This window comes from Cydia splendana, chromosome 12 (assembly GCF_910591565.1).
Source record: "Cydia splendana chromosome 12, ilCydSple1.2, whole genome shotgun sequence".
Classification (NCBI taxonomy): domain Eukaryota; kingdom Metazoa; phylum Arthropoda; class Insecta; order Lepidoptera; family Tortricidae; genus Cydia; species Cydia splendana.
Window position 1 is genome coordinate 15641175 of NC_085971.1, and position 17676 is coordinate 15658850.

The following is a 17676-nucleotide window of genomic DNA, read 5'->3' on the forward strand; positions in this document are numbered from 1 at the left end:
AGGGGCCCCGTGAAAGCCGAAAACTAAAAGCATCCTATCAAGTAGCGCTTTCGAGCGAAGTCAAAGAGCGAGCAGTAGAAGAGTCGTGATTACATGCATAGATTCGATTTCAAGCCACTCTTTTGCAGTTCGGCGTAAGGTCTTATGCGAGGTTTTCTGCCTTATGGCAAAGTTGATCTTCTGCCTTAATTACACTTGGGCGTGGATCCAAATCCAAGCTTTCCTCTTTCGCAGCTGGGCCTTCTGCCTTGCTCACACTTCACATTCACTTGGTCAATTCCAAGCTCTGCTTTCTTGCATCTTTTCTGTATGAAAACAACCTCGCTGAGACCCTTAAATATCGAGCCCTATGCGAAGCTAGGCTGATAGAAAACTGTCCCATCCGCATCCCTTCTCTATATGAAATCCTGGATTCGCGCCTGGTTGGGACTAAAAGTAAAATTGTACAAATGTCTATCAAATTGCGTTTTTTATATCGAAAATGTGGCGACTGCAGCAGCATTACTCTGTTGCAACGTTACTGCTGCAGCACTGTCAATTTTCGTGATAAAATTATGTGACTGATTTCTATACTAAAAGTAAAAATGTACAACTGTCTATCAAATTGCGTTTTTATATCGAAAAATTTTCGCGCTCGCTTCGCTCGCGTTTTCAATAACTTTCTAAGATAGGGCGACTGCAGCAGCATTACTCTGTTGCAACGTTACTGCTGCAGCACTGTCAATTTTCGTGATAAAATGATGTGACTGATTTCCATACTAAAAGTAGAAATGTACAACTGTCTATCAAATTGCGTTTTTTATATCGAAAAATTTTCGCGCTCGCTTCGCTCGCGTACGATAACATTATACCATATGATAAAGGTGACATTTGGGTGGCGACTGCAGCAGCATTTCGCTGTTGTAACGTTACTGCTGCAGCACTGTCAATTTTCGTGATAAAATGACGTGACTGATTTCCATACTAAAAGTAAAAATGTACAACTGTCTATCAAATTGCGTTTTTACATCGAACAATTTTCGCGCTCGCTTCGCTCGCGTTTCCAATAACTTTCTAAGTCAAATTGCGTTTTTTATATCGAAAAATGTTATGTACAACTGTCTATCAAATTGCGTTTTTTATATCGAACAATTTTCGCGCTCGCTTCGCTCGCGTTTACGATAACATTATAAGATATGATAAAGGTGACATTTGGGTGGCGACTGCAGCAGCATTACTCTGTTGCAACGTTACTGCTGCAGCACTGTCAATTTTCGTGATAAAATTATGTGACTGATTTCTATACTAAAAGTAAAAATGTACAACTGTCTATCAAATTGCGTTTTTATATCGAAAAATTTTCGCGCTCGCTTCGCTCGCGTTTTCAATAACTTTCTAAGATAGGGCGACTGCAGCAGCATTACTCTGTTGCAACGTTACTGCTGCAGCACTGTCAATTTTCGTGATAATATGATGTGACTGATTTCCATACTAAAAGTAGAAATGTACAACTGTCTATCAAATTGCGTTTTTTATATCGAAAAATTTTCGCGCTCGCTTCGCTCGCGTACGATAACATTATACGATATGATAAAGGTGACATTTGGGTGGCGACTGCAGCAGCATTACTCTGTTGCAACGTTACTGCTGCAGCACTGTCAATTTTCGTGATAAAATGATGTGACTGATTTCCATACTAAAAGTAGAAATGTACAACTGTCTATCAAATTGCGTTTTTTATATCGAAAAATTTTCGCGCTCGCTTCGCTCGCGTACGATAACATTATACGATATGATAAAGGTGACATTTGGGTGGCGACTGCAGCAGCATTTCGCTGTTGTAACGTTACTGCTGCAGCACTGTCAATTTTCGTGATAAAATGACGTGACTGATTTCCATACTAAAAGTAAAAATGTACAACTGTCTATCAAATTGCGTTTTTACATCGAACAATTTTCGCGCTCGCTTCGCTCGCGTTTCCAATAACTTTCTAAGTCAAATTGCGTTTTTTATATCGAAAAATGTTATGTACAACTGTCTATCAAATTGCGTTTTTTATATCGAACAATTTTCGCGCTCGCTTCGCTCGCGTTTACGATAACATTATAAGATATGATAAAGGTGACATTTGGGTGGCGACTGCAGCAGCATTACGCTGTTGTAACGTTACTGCTGCAGCACTGTCAATTTTCGTGATAAAATTATGTGACTGATTTCTATACTAAAAGTAAAAATGTACAACTGTCTATCATGTATCAAATTGCGTTTTTATATCGAAAAATTTTCGCGCTCGCTTCGCTCGCGTTTTCAATAACTTTCTAAGATAGGGCGACTGCAGCAGCATTACTCTGTTGCAACGTTACTGCTGCAGCACTGTCAATTTTCATGATAAAATTATGTAACTGATTTCTATACTAAAAGTAAAAATGTACAACTGTCTATCAAATTGCGTTTTTATATCGAAAAATTTTCGCGCTCGCTTCGCTCGCGTTTTCAATATCTTTCTAGGTCAAATTGCGTATTTTATATCGAAAAATTTTCGCGCTCACTTCGATTGCGTTTTCAATAACTTTCTAAGATGTGGCGACTGCAGCAGCATTACTCTGTTGCAACGTTACTGCTGCAGCACTATCAATTTTCGTGATAAAATGATGTGACTGATTTCCATTCTCAGCTGTAATGCGGCAATGAACGTCACTCAACTTACCAAAAAAATTCAATGTAATCTCTATGACCCTAGGGAGAGGGGGCACCATGGTCTAGAAATGCTTCATCAGGCATCAAAATATCTTAATCCGGCACTGGTCGTTTGCGGAGTCAAACGATTTGGGACTCGCATTCTATACGCATTACCATGCCTTCCCGAAAAAAATCAAATCATTCGCGAAAGTCTGGCAACGCATTGAGGTTACAAGGGGCACGGGGTCTTCCACGGGTGTCTGAAGAAGACCACGGTGAGTGGCGCTCTAGCCAGGCAGGCCGCTTCGCTTTCGCTCGCGCGCATATACCTTACTGAATCGTCCGATATACATCTACTACTCTGTCGTTTAAATCACGTGTAAAATTTGAATAAGGGCGAAAAAAACTATTGATTTTGGAGTGTAGTTTTATTTAGTGGTACCTAATTGTAAAATATTATATCTGGACTATAGTCCTCTAGCATATCCATCTGTCAACTTTACTTCAAGTTCCGCCTCCAGGGGAAATTAGCCGCTTAAGGTGACAGTCCATTTCCAACCGCAGCTGCACTACTGTCAATTTTACTATGGAAATTGTCAGTAACAGCGACGCGTTCAGTACCAAAAGTGCAGCTGCGGTCGGAAATGGAATGTTACCCTTACTGACACAGACCGAATTCCACGCGGGCGGAGCCGCGGGCACAGCTAGTTATCTATAATTGTCATAATAATACTATCGTAATGCTCATCAGCGGCAGAAAAGCCTAAACAAACAATTCTCTATACCTGCCTAGATATAACTCAACCTCTCTATTCCTGGCTATTATTTGTGATCAGAGGACAATTTAAATTGGGTAATTCGTAAGTAACAGTAGTCATATGCAGGAAAACAAACGGAACGTCCAACGGGATGGCGGACGGCGTGACGTGGAAATATGCGAGATGCCCGATAACGCGGCCAGCCACAGTCGGTGTTGCCAGTAAATTAAACATGTGAACACCAGAAGTGGAGTCCAGACGGGATGACGAAATCGACCGATTTGATCAGAAAAGAAATTGGCGTCAATCTCCAATTTAATCACCAATTTTAGTTTTATGGTGACATTTGAGCGCTCTAAATCGGTATAATATTACCTAATCGGCCATCGAAATCAGCGAGCCAAATTTACGTTTGCGTCCGCATCGGACAATTTGTGACATTCCACGGGTAAAGGTACCTTATGGCGGTTGGTGCTTACGCTGTTATAGATGCAACCGACTGATAAACATGTTAAACATGACGCTTCTCTTTTAGGCGTCGGGGTTCACAAAAGGAATACGAACAGGCAGAAAGAAAGTTGGATAAAAGACGCGCCTGGCATTCGTTGGCTCTTTGGTGTACAACATGCAGAAGATTGCGAGTCACTACTGGATGAGATTACTTCAGAATTAGGATAAGTGACGGACTAGACGAAAGGCCTGTGCTCAGCGTGGGGGATAAAGTTCTAATATGATGATGAAGAACAGGCAGAGCCTAAGTCAGTGGTCACTTTCGTGTTGCATTTGGTTAATTGTCTTTGCCTACACGAACCAAAAACTGAGACAATATCTTTTATTATTATTTCTAAAAAGCTCAGAAACTTGTGTCTACGGTATTACCAAGTATTACCAGCTAGCGGGTCAACATTCGGATCCTCAGGGGTTTCTTGTTATTGTACTACAATCCCCGCATTCCCGGCCGGGCTAGTGCTTAGGCAATTTGTTTATTTGCGGCCTGACTCGTTAATCAAAGCTTTCCAGCTGTTATTCGCATAATATGCTTATTCCGGGAACTAATCAAATGATTAAACCATAATCAGTAAGTTGTTAGAAAGGTGGAATCTTTGTTTTTTGTTTATTTGTTTTTTAAAGATTGCGCTCTTTGTTTTTAGTAAAACGTTTTGAGATGGATAAGTTTTGAGTCAATTATTTTATTACAACTTAAATATGAAGGTGAAAAAAACTTATTTTTTATAGCTTCCAAAGATCGAAAAGTCAAGGGGTCCTAAATGGGTCCAGATAATGCAATTAGTATGTATAAAGGTGGATTATTTTTTTTGTTGTTTATCTGCCCCGTTATAGTAGCATAATTTGTTAGAAGAAATGTTCTACGTTCTCACTGTCATAAAAAAATATTGCCGTGTTTGCGTTGTTTGGTTAGGTATTGCAAACATCATAAAACAAGGGTTTTTAAGAGTGACTCAGGTGACCGTAACGTAAGAACTATTATATAATCTGTGCCGTAACCATGGCAAACAGTGTCAAGAAAAAGTTGATTCACCCATAAGTATTGTCATTGTACGTAAAATCTGAGTCAAAATCGGCAGGAGGTCGTTATTAGTCTTCTTTCGGTATTTACATAGCCTCTGCTTTGAAATAAATTATTAGTAGATTATAAAAAAACAATAATTAACTTAAACATTACTTAAACTAAACGTGGACCAATATTACTATACATTACAATTTTAATATATTTAATATTGTCATGCGTGTAATTATGCTATGTCTCAATAATAGGTTGTTTGTAGATATTAACATATTTAATTGACATGTACAACACGGATCTCATTACTATTAATGCATAATATTAATTATGTTTGTACACCACAAATAAAATAATCGAAAACCTCATCAGTCGTGATTTGAAGTTCAGAATGTCTTTACTCTTCGACGAGTCTTTGAAATCAATTGAATTTCTTTTTAAATATGTTGGTATATATTTGGATCGTACAATTCCGAATACCGCAGAGCATATAATAAAATTCAGATCGCTGTATATAATAAGTTTCCTTTGGCTGAATACGGATGTTATTGGTGAAATATTATGGATCATACAGGGCGCTCTATATGGAAAAAGTCTAACCGAATTGACTTATATAGTACCCTGTACAACTTATTGCTTGCTTGCAAACATGAAATCCCTCTCCCTGCTTCTTAATGATGATAAAGTAAAGCAATTATTCAAACAACTTCGGAACATGGAGAATAATATTGATATTGGCGATGATTTAGTTGAGAAAATCGTTGCTGAAGAAAAAACGTATTTAAAGGCTGTTATAAAGGCTTTGAATGTAATCAACGCTCTTACACTGATATTGTTTGATGTGTGCCCTTTACTGTTAATTGGATTAGAATATAAGAAATCGGGACAGCTTGAGCTGGTTCTGCCGTTCCTGATTGTTTATCCGTTTAATCCTTATGACATAAAATACTGGCCTTTTGTATACGTGCATCAAATTTTGTCTGGTAAGTATGTTAATTTTTTATCTTTTTAAGTATTATGGCTGATCATTTATATACAAACAAGATATATACAGTGGTATTACTAAAAGAAATTAATAACTAGCTTAAATCTAAAATAGGCCCTTGTAGTAGTAGTGAAGAAGAAGAAGAGTAGGTATTATTAATTTAAATAGCTTTTCTAAAGCATTTGATTGCGTTCCATGCTCCACGCAGTCAAATGCTTTAGAAAGGTCACAAAATATCAGTGGCAATTAAAATATACAAATTGAAATAAATAAACTAATTCAAAATTAATACAATTACAGCAAAAATAATTAAAATCACAGAATATACAGTAACATTTTACAATGTCAACTTCTAACCTAGTTATGCGAATTATTAAAAAAATCATTTAGTTTATAGAAACATTTATCAATTAGCCAATTAGTCTGTTCGAGGTACGGAAAACGGTGAAAAATATAGATAATACTCCTAAAAATACGTGTGATACCTCATTAGATTCGTAATGATGTCTAGAAAAATGTATTCGAAGCGTGTATTAGCACACAAAAAATTACAAAAGTTATTAACAAAAAAAGGGAGAAAAAAGTAGATTTGTCTTATTTCCCAAATATCTCAAAAAGTATTAATATTTAAGAAACCAAAATTAATATTATAAAAGAGGAGGATATTTCCAATCAAACATTCCATACTTGCAGAACTGTATTTCCATTATTTATACTTCTTTTTCAACGCTGAACACAGCCCCCCGCGCTTCATTTTCGAGGAACGCGTACGTAACATTAAATATGATTTTAAAGACAATAAATATTGATTGAAAATTTAAAAAAAAGAATGGTGTATTTAAAACATGTTAACAAATGTACTACTTGTATAAATTTATCTTAAAGTTATTTTTTTTAGTGAGTTATGCAATTGTTAATAAACAAAATTTTCTCGAAATTCCTTCTTTATTGAAAACGAAAATAAAATGTATAAATAACTATTGTAAAATTTTGTCGCTTTCTAGAGCCCTTCTCATATACATGCTTAATAAGATCACATTATAAAAATTTTAATAAAGTTAATAGTTTGCTTATAATAAGTTTTAGAATAACATAGAAAATTGACGTAGAACGAAAAATCAAGGTAAAATTGTAAAATATAAAACAATATTTATTATAACCATACTATTAATTTTTTCAGAATTTTTATAACGTGATCTTATTAAGCATGTATATGAAAAGGGCTCTAGAAAGCGACAAAATTTTACAATAGTTATTTATACATTTTTTATTCGTTTTAAATGAAGAAGGAATTTCGAGACAATTTTGTTCATTAACAATTGCCTAACTTGTTGAAAAAATAACTTTAAGATAAATTTATACAAGTATTACATTTGTTGACATATTTTAAATACACCATATGTGTTCAGCGTTGAAAAAGAAGTATAAATAGTGGAAATACAGTTCTGCAAGTATGGAATGTTTGATTGAAAATATCCTCCTCTTTTATAATATTAATTTTGGTTTCTTAAATATTAATACTTTTTGAGATATTTGGGAAATAAGACATATCTACTTTTTTCTCCCTTTTTTTGTTAATAACTTTTGTAATTTTCAAACACGCTTCGAATACATTTTTCTAGACATCATTACGAATCTAATGAGGTATCACACGTATTTTTAGGAGTATTATCTATATTTTTTACCGTTTTCCGTACCTCGAACAGACTAAATATCGGAGTTTCCGTTGAAATAGATTATCTGGTAGCAGTCTTAAATCTAGAGGAATATTATTATAAACTTTTCCTGACATCATGTAAATTTATATTTTCCTGACATCATGTAAATTTATTGTTATTATACTGGGCTGACTTAAATGGGTGATTTATCCTATTAATACATATTTCATCTTATTATTACTTCATCATCATCATCATCATATCAGCCAGAGGACGTCCACTGCTGGACATAGGCCTCCCCCAAAGAGTGCCACAATGACCAGTCTTGCGTCACCCGCATCCAGCGGACTCCCGCGACCTTTACCAGGTCGTCAGTCCACCTTGTGGGGGGTCTACCCACGTTGCGCCTTCCTTTCCCTTTGCCTTTTTGTTTCTTATTATGATTTATTTCATCTTATTTTCCAGCATACATGGTGGTGACTATGGTAGCTGGAACCGACTGCCTCTTCTATACATGCTGCACTAGCATTTGCACGCAGTTTCGTTTGCTGCAAAACGACATGGAATCCATTATTCCTGAACGTAATTTTGATGAAAATGTGTTTTGGGAAAAGTTTAAGAATTTAGCTGTTCGTCATGAGGGCATCATGCAGTTTGTATTCTCATATTATATTTAAATATTCGTATTATTTAAAAATCTTAACTTCTAGAAGTCAGACCGAGATAAAAGTCTGCAATGATTTTGATCTCACACGCAGGGCAAGTGGTATTTTAAACGTCAAACTTCTATGAAATTATGACGTATAAGTAACACTTGCACTGCGTGTGCTATCAAAATCGTTACAGATTTACCTCTTTACCGCAGATGTATTTCTTTATTTTTGTCTAATGCTTATAGTAAACACTTCTATAATGAAACCAAGCGATATAATGGACGTGGCACCGATAATGAGACGTAAACCACAAATCCTGTAAAATAAATATTTAAAATCAGTTTTATGCACTAGCAATATTTTAGGTACTTACCATAAACAAGAGTCAATAGAGCTGCAAGAGTTTCGCATTTCATTAATTTCTAGCTGATTCAAAGAAAATGGCGCCATAGGTGTCAATTACTGGTCAAAAAACATAGTTTTAATTTGTTTGTAAGTTGAAACCAATTGCAGTAGGTACAAGTGTAATGCATAATTATTTTCCTTCGTATTTTCACTGAATCGTACGAATGTGTCTTCCTATTTCAGTCAATCTCGGTACAAAAAGTACTGAGGCTGACTGAAGTAGGTAGCATAACAAATACGAACGTTTTCGAGAAAATACGATGGAAAACAATAAATACACTACACCTGTATATTTCGTTAAACAGGTTCGTCTTTTCTTCTTAGAACATTTAACTTAACGCACGAAGCGGTAGAAATTTTACAGGGAATAGTGAAATATCAAAAATACTCCAAATTTTCTCTTTAATGTTTCAATTTTGGTGCCATTATTAACTAGCATTTGTTTTTTCTCAATGGTTACAGGTCAGTAATTCAATTGGAAAGCATCTATGCGAAATCGATGTTATTCAATTTCGTGACAAGTTCATTCTTGATTTGCCTGACGGGATTTAACGTCACGGTATGTGTCAGGCCAATTAATATCAAGCAAGTATTTGCACCATGGGTTGATGTTGTTTTGACAACAAACCATAAAAGCGGAGCGTGAATCTCGCGACTTAAACACGTACTGTAACTAGATCATAGATCATATATCATAGAGCATAGAGCATAGAGCATAGATCATAGATCATAGATCATAGATCATAGATCATAGATCATAGATCATAGATCATAGATCATAGATCATAGATCATAGATCATAGATCATAGATCATAGATCATAGATCATAGATCATAGATCATAGATCATAGATCATAGATCATAGATCATAGATCATAGATCATAGATCATAGATCATAAATCATTTATTTGCGTGAAAAGGGTACAGTTAGAGATGTTCACGTTTGTTGTTGTCCTCCTTATTCAGCAGTCCACAAACAGCATGCAAACAATACAGTTTTATAAGCAAGAATATTAAAATATGCCTACTTATTAAACACTTATAACTAGTTATAACTAATAAAGAAAACCATGCCTATATACAAGAATTAGACTAGACAAAAAAATCAAAATCGCTCTCCTTCTTGATGCGACTGGCAAATCATAATTATTATTTTTAAGCAACCGGGTTTTTAAACCTAATTAGACCCCGCTGAATCCGAATTTTCCGGTTGCTCGATCGAAATCTTGACCGGAAGTGAGATATTTGACATTAAAGGTCCCTTTTTTTAGTTTTTCGTAAATAACTCATAAACATAAAATTTCCTACAAGAAACATGTAGAAAACTTTTCGCTAGGATCAATATTTAAAAAGACAAAGTAGCGGGTAAGTTAATACTAGGGCTTCCAAATACCGGACTTCTTTCAATACCGGTATTAATACCGAAACTGTCTTTATCAATACCGGGATCCCGGGATCCCGGTATTGACTATAAATGGCTTTAAAAAATTGAGTTTTTTTTTAAAGGCTCACTTTTACACCAGATATGTATGTCCTTAGCTTAGGATATTAAACAATAATCGCCATCTGCAATAATTATGTGAACCCTCCAGGTTGGCAATCATTTTATCCGCCTTGTTGACTTCACAAGTCACATTTTTAGTTCAACCTAATAATCAGCCAATAAATTTTCTTTGGCACCAATAATTCGTATGCCATTACAATTAATTTCTTTCTACTTTTTGATAAAATTTTAAGAACTAATTATATTAAGGGGCTACCCGACATTTTTGACAAGTTTTGAATCGAATCTCCTATTTTTTCAAAAAAAAAAAACACTTTTTTCGTATCTAGTTTGCAGTGAAGAATCTTACAATTACATGTACGAAATCTAAATATTTGGGTTCGTATTTGACGTCTCGAGAAACGTGTCCAGGGTTTTCATTTTAAACTAATTAACACAAAAGTTATGGCCAGAAAACCAGTTTTTAGCCTAAAATTGTTCAACTTTGATGCCAAATATCTCGAAGGCGATGAACTTTGAAGTAAATATAGGATACTAAACTGCAAAACGTAATTCAAGACCAAAAAGTAAGACAATGTTGCCACTGCAATAATTTGTTTGTAAAATAGTAAATTCCTCTTGATAAATAATCACGCTAAGATAATTTATTTATTAGTAATTTTACTCCTGCGATTTAAAAAAGTACTTTTATATACTTATTTTTGCATAAATACAAGACGCGCTAGTAAAAAGTGGCAACATTTTCTTACTTTTTTTGGTCTTGAATTACGTTTTGCAGTATATATTGCTTCAAGCTGTTGTTGTTAATATAATAAGCTACAAAAAACATTAGAAAACTAAGGGATTCAGATCGAAGGTCATTCGCGTGGGGTAGCCCCTTAATATATCCTGAACATCAGAATTCATCACCAAATATTTATCTAACGCATATGCACAGATCTTGTTTCAATTAAATGATCTTCTTTAATTAAATTGGCAAGTTATCTTCTTGATACAGCCGAATTTGACCATTTTAATAGATTTTAAACGTTATAATAGGCACATTTTCCTTGTTTTTGAAAATACCGGGATCCCGGTATTTCATTAAAAAATACCGGTATTGAAAAATCTGTTTAAACAGACGGGATCCCGGTATTTCGGGATCCCGGGATCCCGGTATTGGAAGCCCTAGTTAATACTAATCAATTTTAAAGTCCCTTTTTAGTTTTTTGTAAATAACTCGTAAACGGTGTCCCATAGAAAAATAGGTTTTTAAGAATATATTATCTACATAAATTTTTCTTCCAAAAAACATCATGAACACTTTTCTCTAGGATCAATATTTAAAGCGATATTAAAGGAAGAAAGTTAATTACAATCAGTTCAGAGATCACTTTTTTTTAGTTTTTCGTAAATAACTCGTAAACGGTGGCCCGTTGCAAAACAATATTATACATAAATATTAAACATAAAATTGGCCACAAAAAAGGTCCTGTACACTTTTTCGCTACGATCAATATTTAAAGAGGTATTAAAGGGGGTATGTTAATTATAATCAAATTCCAGGTCCCTATTTTTAGGTTTTCGTAAATAACTCGTAAAATAAGGCTCACAGCAAAATAAGTTCTTAATGTTCTTGTAAATAAATAATCGGCATATAATTTTCTACGAAAAACAAATTGAACGCTTTTCTCTAGGATCAATATTTGAAACGATATTAAAGGAAGAAAGTTCATTACAATCAATTCACATGTCACTTATTTTTTGTTATTAGGGTTCCGTACCTCAAAAGGAAAAAACGGAACCCTTATAGGAACACTCGTGCGTCTGTCTGTCTGTCCGTCTGTCACAGTCCGTTTTCTCCAAAATTACTGGACCAATTAAGTTGAAATTTGGTACACATATGTAAATTCGTGACCCAAAGACGGACATCTTACGTAAACAAATGAATTTTAAACTATATCGTGTTTATATGAATATTAAATGAAAAAGCTCATTTTGTAAATCTGAAATATATTTTTTTGGAAATATAAAAATAAATATTTTAGAAGTCATTTAAGAAAATAGCCATATTTCACTAAATATTGATCGTAGCGAAAAAGTGTACAGAACCTTTTTTGTGGATAATTTTATGTTCAATATTTTTGTATAATATTGTTTTGAAACGGGCCACCGTTTACGAGTTATTTATGAAAAACTAAAAACAAGTGACCTGTGAACTGATTGTAACTAACTTCTTCCTTTAATATCGCTTTAAATATTGATCCTAGAGAAAAGTGTTCAAGATGTTTTTTGGAGGAAATTTTATGTAGATAATTTATTCTTAAAAACCTATTTTGCTATGGGACACCGTGTACGAATTATTTACAAAAAACTAAAAAGGGATTTTAAAATTGATTATAATTAACTTACCCGCTGCTTTGTCTTTTTAAATATTGATCCTAGCGAAAAGTGTTCTATATGTATCTTGTAGAAAATTTTATGTTTATTGTTTATGTATAAGATTTTTTTTTGCTGTGAGTCATACTTTTCAAATTATTAACCAATAAATAAAAACAAGGAAACTTAGAATTTATTATAATTAACTTTCCCTCTTTATTATCTTTTTAAATATTGATCCCTGCGAAAAGTGTGCTGATTCATATTTGTTCAAAATTTTGTGTAGATTATTATCGTTTAACAACATTGTTTGATATTGGCCACCGTTTATGAGTTATTTACGAAAAACTAAAAAAAGGGACCTTGGAAGTGATTATAATTAAATTTCCCGCTTTAGTATCTCTTTGAATATTGATCCTAGCGATAAATTGTACTAAATCTTTCTTGTAGGCAATATTATGCAGATTACGGGTTGGGCATATTAAGTGTCCTAGTTTTGTACTGCCATTTTACTTAAATATAGCGCAACTTTTTTTAACTATATTATTTTTTATTAATCGAGTATTTATGGGTCTTTATGATTTCTAGATGTCAGCTTGATATCTATTGTTTTTATATTGTTATCAACATGGACGCGAAATGCCAGCTCGTTGTAAATTTATGCAAGCAAAAATTCCGACCGTGCGAGATATTTAAGAAGCTAAAACATTTAGAATATTAATGTAAGGTTCACATCTCGGACCATTAAGCGATTTAAAAAATCAGGAACTTCAAGAATCAGGCCCAAACCTGGTCGAAGACCATCTGTTTGTGTCAGAAATATAATTAAAAGTGTTCGTGAGCGTATTCGGCGAAATCCATCTCAAAGTGCTAGTAAACTCGTTAAATATATGAAAATATCCCGACGATCAATGAGGCGTATATTACGACATGATCTTGGATTGAAGGCCTTCAATAAATAAAAAAATCGTGGATTAACAGAAGCCCAGTAAAAAGCTAGAGTGAAAAAATGCAGGGACTTGCTAGCTTGGCATGAGGGCGATGAAATTATTTTTTCCGACGAAAAGATGTTTCAATTGCAAGATAGCCACAATCAACAAAATGATCGCGTTTACGGTGCTTCATTGAGGGATATTCCAGTAGACAAATTAGCCGTACAGCGGTTACAAAGTGCGTCGGCTGTCATGGTACACAATGAAATAACATAATTCAAATTTTATTTTCATAATTAACATAATATAGGATCATTATTGAAATAAATAGGAATTATTAATATTACGTAGGTAGGTATTGATGTTAAATTATATTATAAAATTCATAAAATGGTTTGATTGTCAATATAGTTGTTCATTAATTTCATTACATTCATCATAATCATCATTTAAAAATTCTCAAAAATAACTCAATGGTAGTACCTAAATAACTCAATGGTAGTACCTAAAGTGATTTTTTTTCTAGGCTCTAGGGGACATAGTGTTCATGTTGTCCTTCCTCTCATTTTTGCTGATGAGTCTGATGCAGATTTACCTGCTCTGTTTTTACGGGGACAAGATCATGACATCGGTAATATTTTTTTTTATTATTTTCAATATTTTATAACGTATTTTTAAGTAGGTACTTAATTAAAAAAAACACATAAAGGATCAGCAAAGTTTTATAAACCCTTATAGTCCTTAAACGTCACACACCACGCCAAGATTATCTGCCCAAATGAGCAAATAAAAAAACATGAAAGTTACACACAACCGTATGCCGGCTGTACGCACTCGTCGAGAAACCCTGAGACAGGCCGCAGGCCGAGAACGAGTGTGTACATACTCCTCCCTTCTCATCTCGCTCTTACTCGTCTCGTCTCACCTTTCTCCGATTGGGTCTGGTTTTTGCCGAGACTTTAGACGAGAGGCTCGCGAGTCGCGAAGAATGTGTATAACCGGCATTACAATATAACACTCATGCGCCTTCTATTTCACAGTGTCAACTGTGGAAACGACTATCTACGATGACATTAGGCGCTCTTACTGTCAAAATAATTAACAACAGAAGCCTATTTTATAGAGATGCATTTAAAAAATCTCTTTTCTTCTGATAAATCATATATAACCCGAAATATTCTGTATATTTAGGTAGTAAGTTTTTCTTACAAATGATAACATTGTAAAAACTTGTTGTTTTATCCGACAGAGCATGGAAGTAAGCAACGCCGTGTATAATTCCAAATGGTACACAGTGAACGCAAAAGCAGCAAAGCACCTGTACGTGGTTCAAATGAGGTAACCTTTGCAAAAACTAAAAAAAATGTTTATGTATCATGTCTATTTGTTTCCTCCAATAAAACAAGACAGTTAATGAAGCAATAATTTAATTTGACTAGTTTTTAAATACTTAAACGCGCAAGACTGAAAAATAATCTCAATTCAAGCTTCATCGCCAATTATAAGTAGTCCAATAAATTCTGTGTAAGAAAAAAAATACAAAAAGATTATGTTACAGGGTGGTCTTTTTGAGACCGTTGCCCTATAAGGGTACCTAATATTTGGCTATTTAAATACGGATAATTAGGTAAATGAATATTACATGTGATTAAAGTTTTTTTTAAGTTATGAAGATGTCCCATATTGTTTTCCATCATTTCTTGAACATAGATTGACACGCTACTATCTGTCCAAATAAGGCTTGTATATGTAGATTTTAGTGAAGAAGATACGAAATATAGGCCCCCTAAATATGTCGGTAGGTGTTATTTAAAAACAGGTTAGTATCATTTTTTATTGAGGAGTGCTATAAAGAGTATTTGTATTGTATTAGGTTGTCTGGAAGAGATCGCTTGTCTACCAGAGATTAATTTACTTATATCCTTTTTCTTTTTTGCCTCCTGCATAAGATAGAGATAGACAAACAAGATATATACTGGTATTACTAAAAGAAATTAATAACTAGCTTTATATAATTTCGATAATCCGTGCCACCAGCATGTGTATCCGTGGGACGGGTGTGTAATGTTTAATATAATTATAAAAAAACTATCATACATTTGTTATAACGCCATTTGATATATTATTGTATGTTATAATGTAATTTTTATTATACGTTTCCTTTATTATATAGTGATTTCATCTAAACTGTCATTGATATAATGCCTAATGTAATATAATTTTCAAATAATATATAGACATGTTTTATAATGACATTTGTTATATTATATTTTTGAATAACATAATACTTCATACAATTTTATCAATTATAAATACATATATCGTATAACATTTTTTGTCATATTTCGCTTACTGATAACGTAAAGTTTTACATACTTTTTATAACTAGTACGCAGGCCTACTGCTTTTGCTAGCTATTTTATTCTAGGGAGGTCGCAGTTCTAACCTAACCTAACCTATTTTTTCACGGATTTCGTTCTGCGGGGGCCGCAGTTCAAACCTAACCTAAACCACTTTTTTGATAGAATATTTTATTCTACGGACGGTCAAAGTTCTAACCTAACCTAACCCTCCTTTTGTTAGGTAGTTATTCGTTTGTGCGGAGTCGCAGTTCCAACCTAACCTTACCCATTTATGTCATGCAACTATTATGCTACATAAATAATTATGTGATGTCACTTGTTATAACAAATAATATGCTTTAGAGTATGTAATAATTATGGCAATGTATATTAGACGAAGTGTATATATGACCTATAAACCTTATGACAATTATACAAATTATGTATTATATGTATACATAATGTATTATTATATATTATACATTATGTATACCGTTAATTAGGTATTACGGTAGTATGCCATTTATTACGTTATACAAAATAACGATATATCAAACTATAATATATGAAAAGTAATTATAACAAATGTAATGCACCCCCGTGGGCCGTGGGACACGGCACAAATTCAAACCCATCTAACATTTCTTCGGTCTCAATGACGGTGCAGCCCTACCTAACTAGCGATTGCAAATCCGTGAACATTTTTCAAATCCGGATTTTCGGATTTTGGTTTGACCGAAATCCGAAGTTCGGATTCAATCCGGATTTTAAGAAAGGAATATGTGGCATAAAGGCAAAGTGAAACAAATAATCAAATTAAGTTGTTTTTATCACCAAACAGTGATATAGTAGGCCTATAATGGTAACCATTGTGACTGCTTGTACTATTAACAAAGCGTTTTGTTTCTATAAGATTAAAGACATTTTAAGTACTATAATTTAGCTCTTAGAACGCTTATAGGATCATACAAAAGAATCTTTAAAGTGCTGCACTGTAATATACATGCAAAAAGCGATTATGGTACTATTTAATACTATAGACGACTTTACTGATACTTTTATGTACCTATTTTGCACTAATAATGCGTCAAAGTAACTTTTATAGTACTAGTATTGTAGCAGTATCGTAAACACTATCAGAGGATCAATCTGCACTATAAAAGGACTTTGCACGACCATTACGTAACGTTTTAGCTTTTTAAAAGCTCTCTTAACATCGCTATAAGGCTAGAAGAGTTCTCTAAAAGTCATGAAAGTTTTTCTATAGTGCTATATAGTACCATAAAAGTTACCTAGTACGCTGCTAAATAACTTAAATCGTAACTTAAAAAATGGCTGCTGTTTTCTGCCATAATAGCACATTAGCGGCACGGCTGGAGCCTATGTGTACTATAGCAGCCACAGTTGGAACAAGTTCTTATTTTATTAATTTTAATTTAATTAAAACATGAAAATTATGAGAGCGCATTGTCAAATTTGAAATCAGCATAATGATTCTATCGATACAATTATTTTCGCATGTACAATGTACCGGCATAGTAACGGTCCACAAATGCTTTTGAGTACATCCTTTTTATTACCTAAATACAAATGTCACTTTAATAAACAATGGCGAATGAACTTATTTAATATTTTAGGCACCCACGACGCAAGTATGATAAAAAAGATCACTGGAATCGTTTACGGTGCAAAATAGCACTATAAACATGTTTCATTGGTTACTTTTATAATTCCAAATTGCGACATAAACGTTACAGACAGCACTATTTTAGTACTAAAGAGCGTTTCTCGTCACTTTTACATTTCAACCATAGAGCTGATTTATCACCGTGAGAGCCTTTATGTAATGTTTATAGAATAAATCAGTGATAAAACTAGGGCCTATCTGGGGTTTTGTA

The 17676-nt window shown here is 33.8% G+C and overlaps 2 protein-coding genes across 3 annotated transcripts in view; both read left to right on the plus strand.

Moving 5' to 3' along the window:
• Nucleotides 1-17676, plus strand: part of LOC134795692 (odorant receptor 4-like) — a 48467-nt gene that overhangs the window by 11236 nt on the left and 19555 nt on the right. The window lies entirely within an intron of this gene.
• LOC134795873 (odorant receptor 67c-like) lies at nucleotides 5240-14778 on the plus strand. Its single transcript, XM_063767804.1, has 4 exons — nucleotides 5240-5922; nucleotides 8048-8238; nucleotides 13963-14067; nucleotides 14686-14778. The coding sequence occupies exons 1-4, from the start codon at nucleotides 5331-5333 to the stop codon at nucleotides 14776-14778; spliced, it is 981 nt and encodes a 326-aa protein (XP_063623874.1). The 5' UTR covers nucleotides 5240-5330.

Coding starts and splice junctions, on each gene's coding strand:
- LOC134795873 (XM_063767804.1), top strand. CDS start 5,331: ATGTCTTTACTCTTCGACGAGTCTTTGAAATCAATTGAATTTCTTTTT. Junction 5,923..8,047: donor CGTGCATCAAATTTTGTCTG/GTAAGTATGTTA, acceptor CTTATTTTCCAG/CATACATGGTGGTGACTATG. Junction 8,239..13,962: donor ATGAGGGCATCATGCAGTTT/GTATTCTCATAT, acceptor TTTTTTTTCTAG/GCTCTAGGGGACATAGTGTT.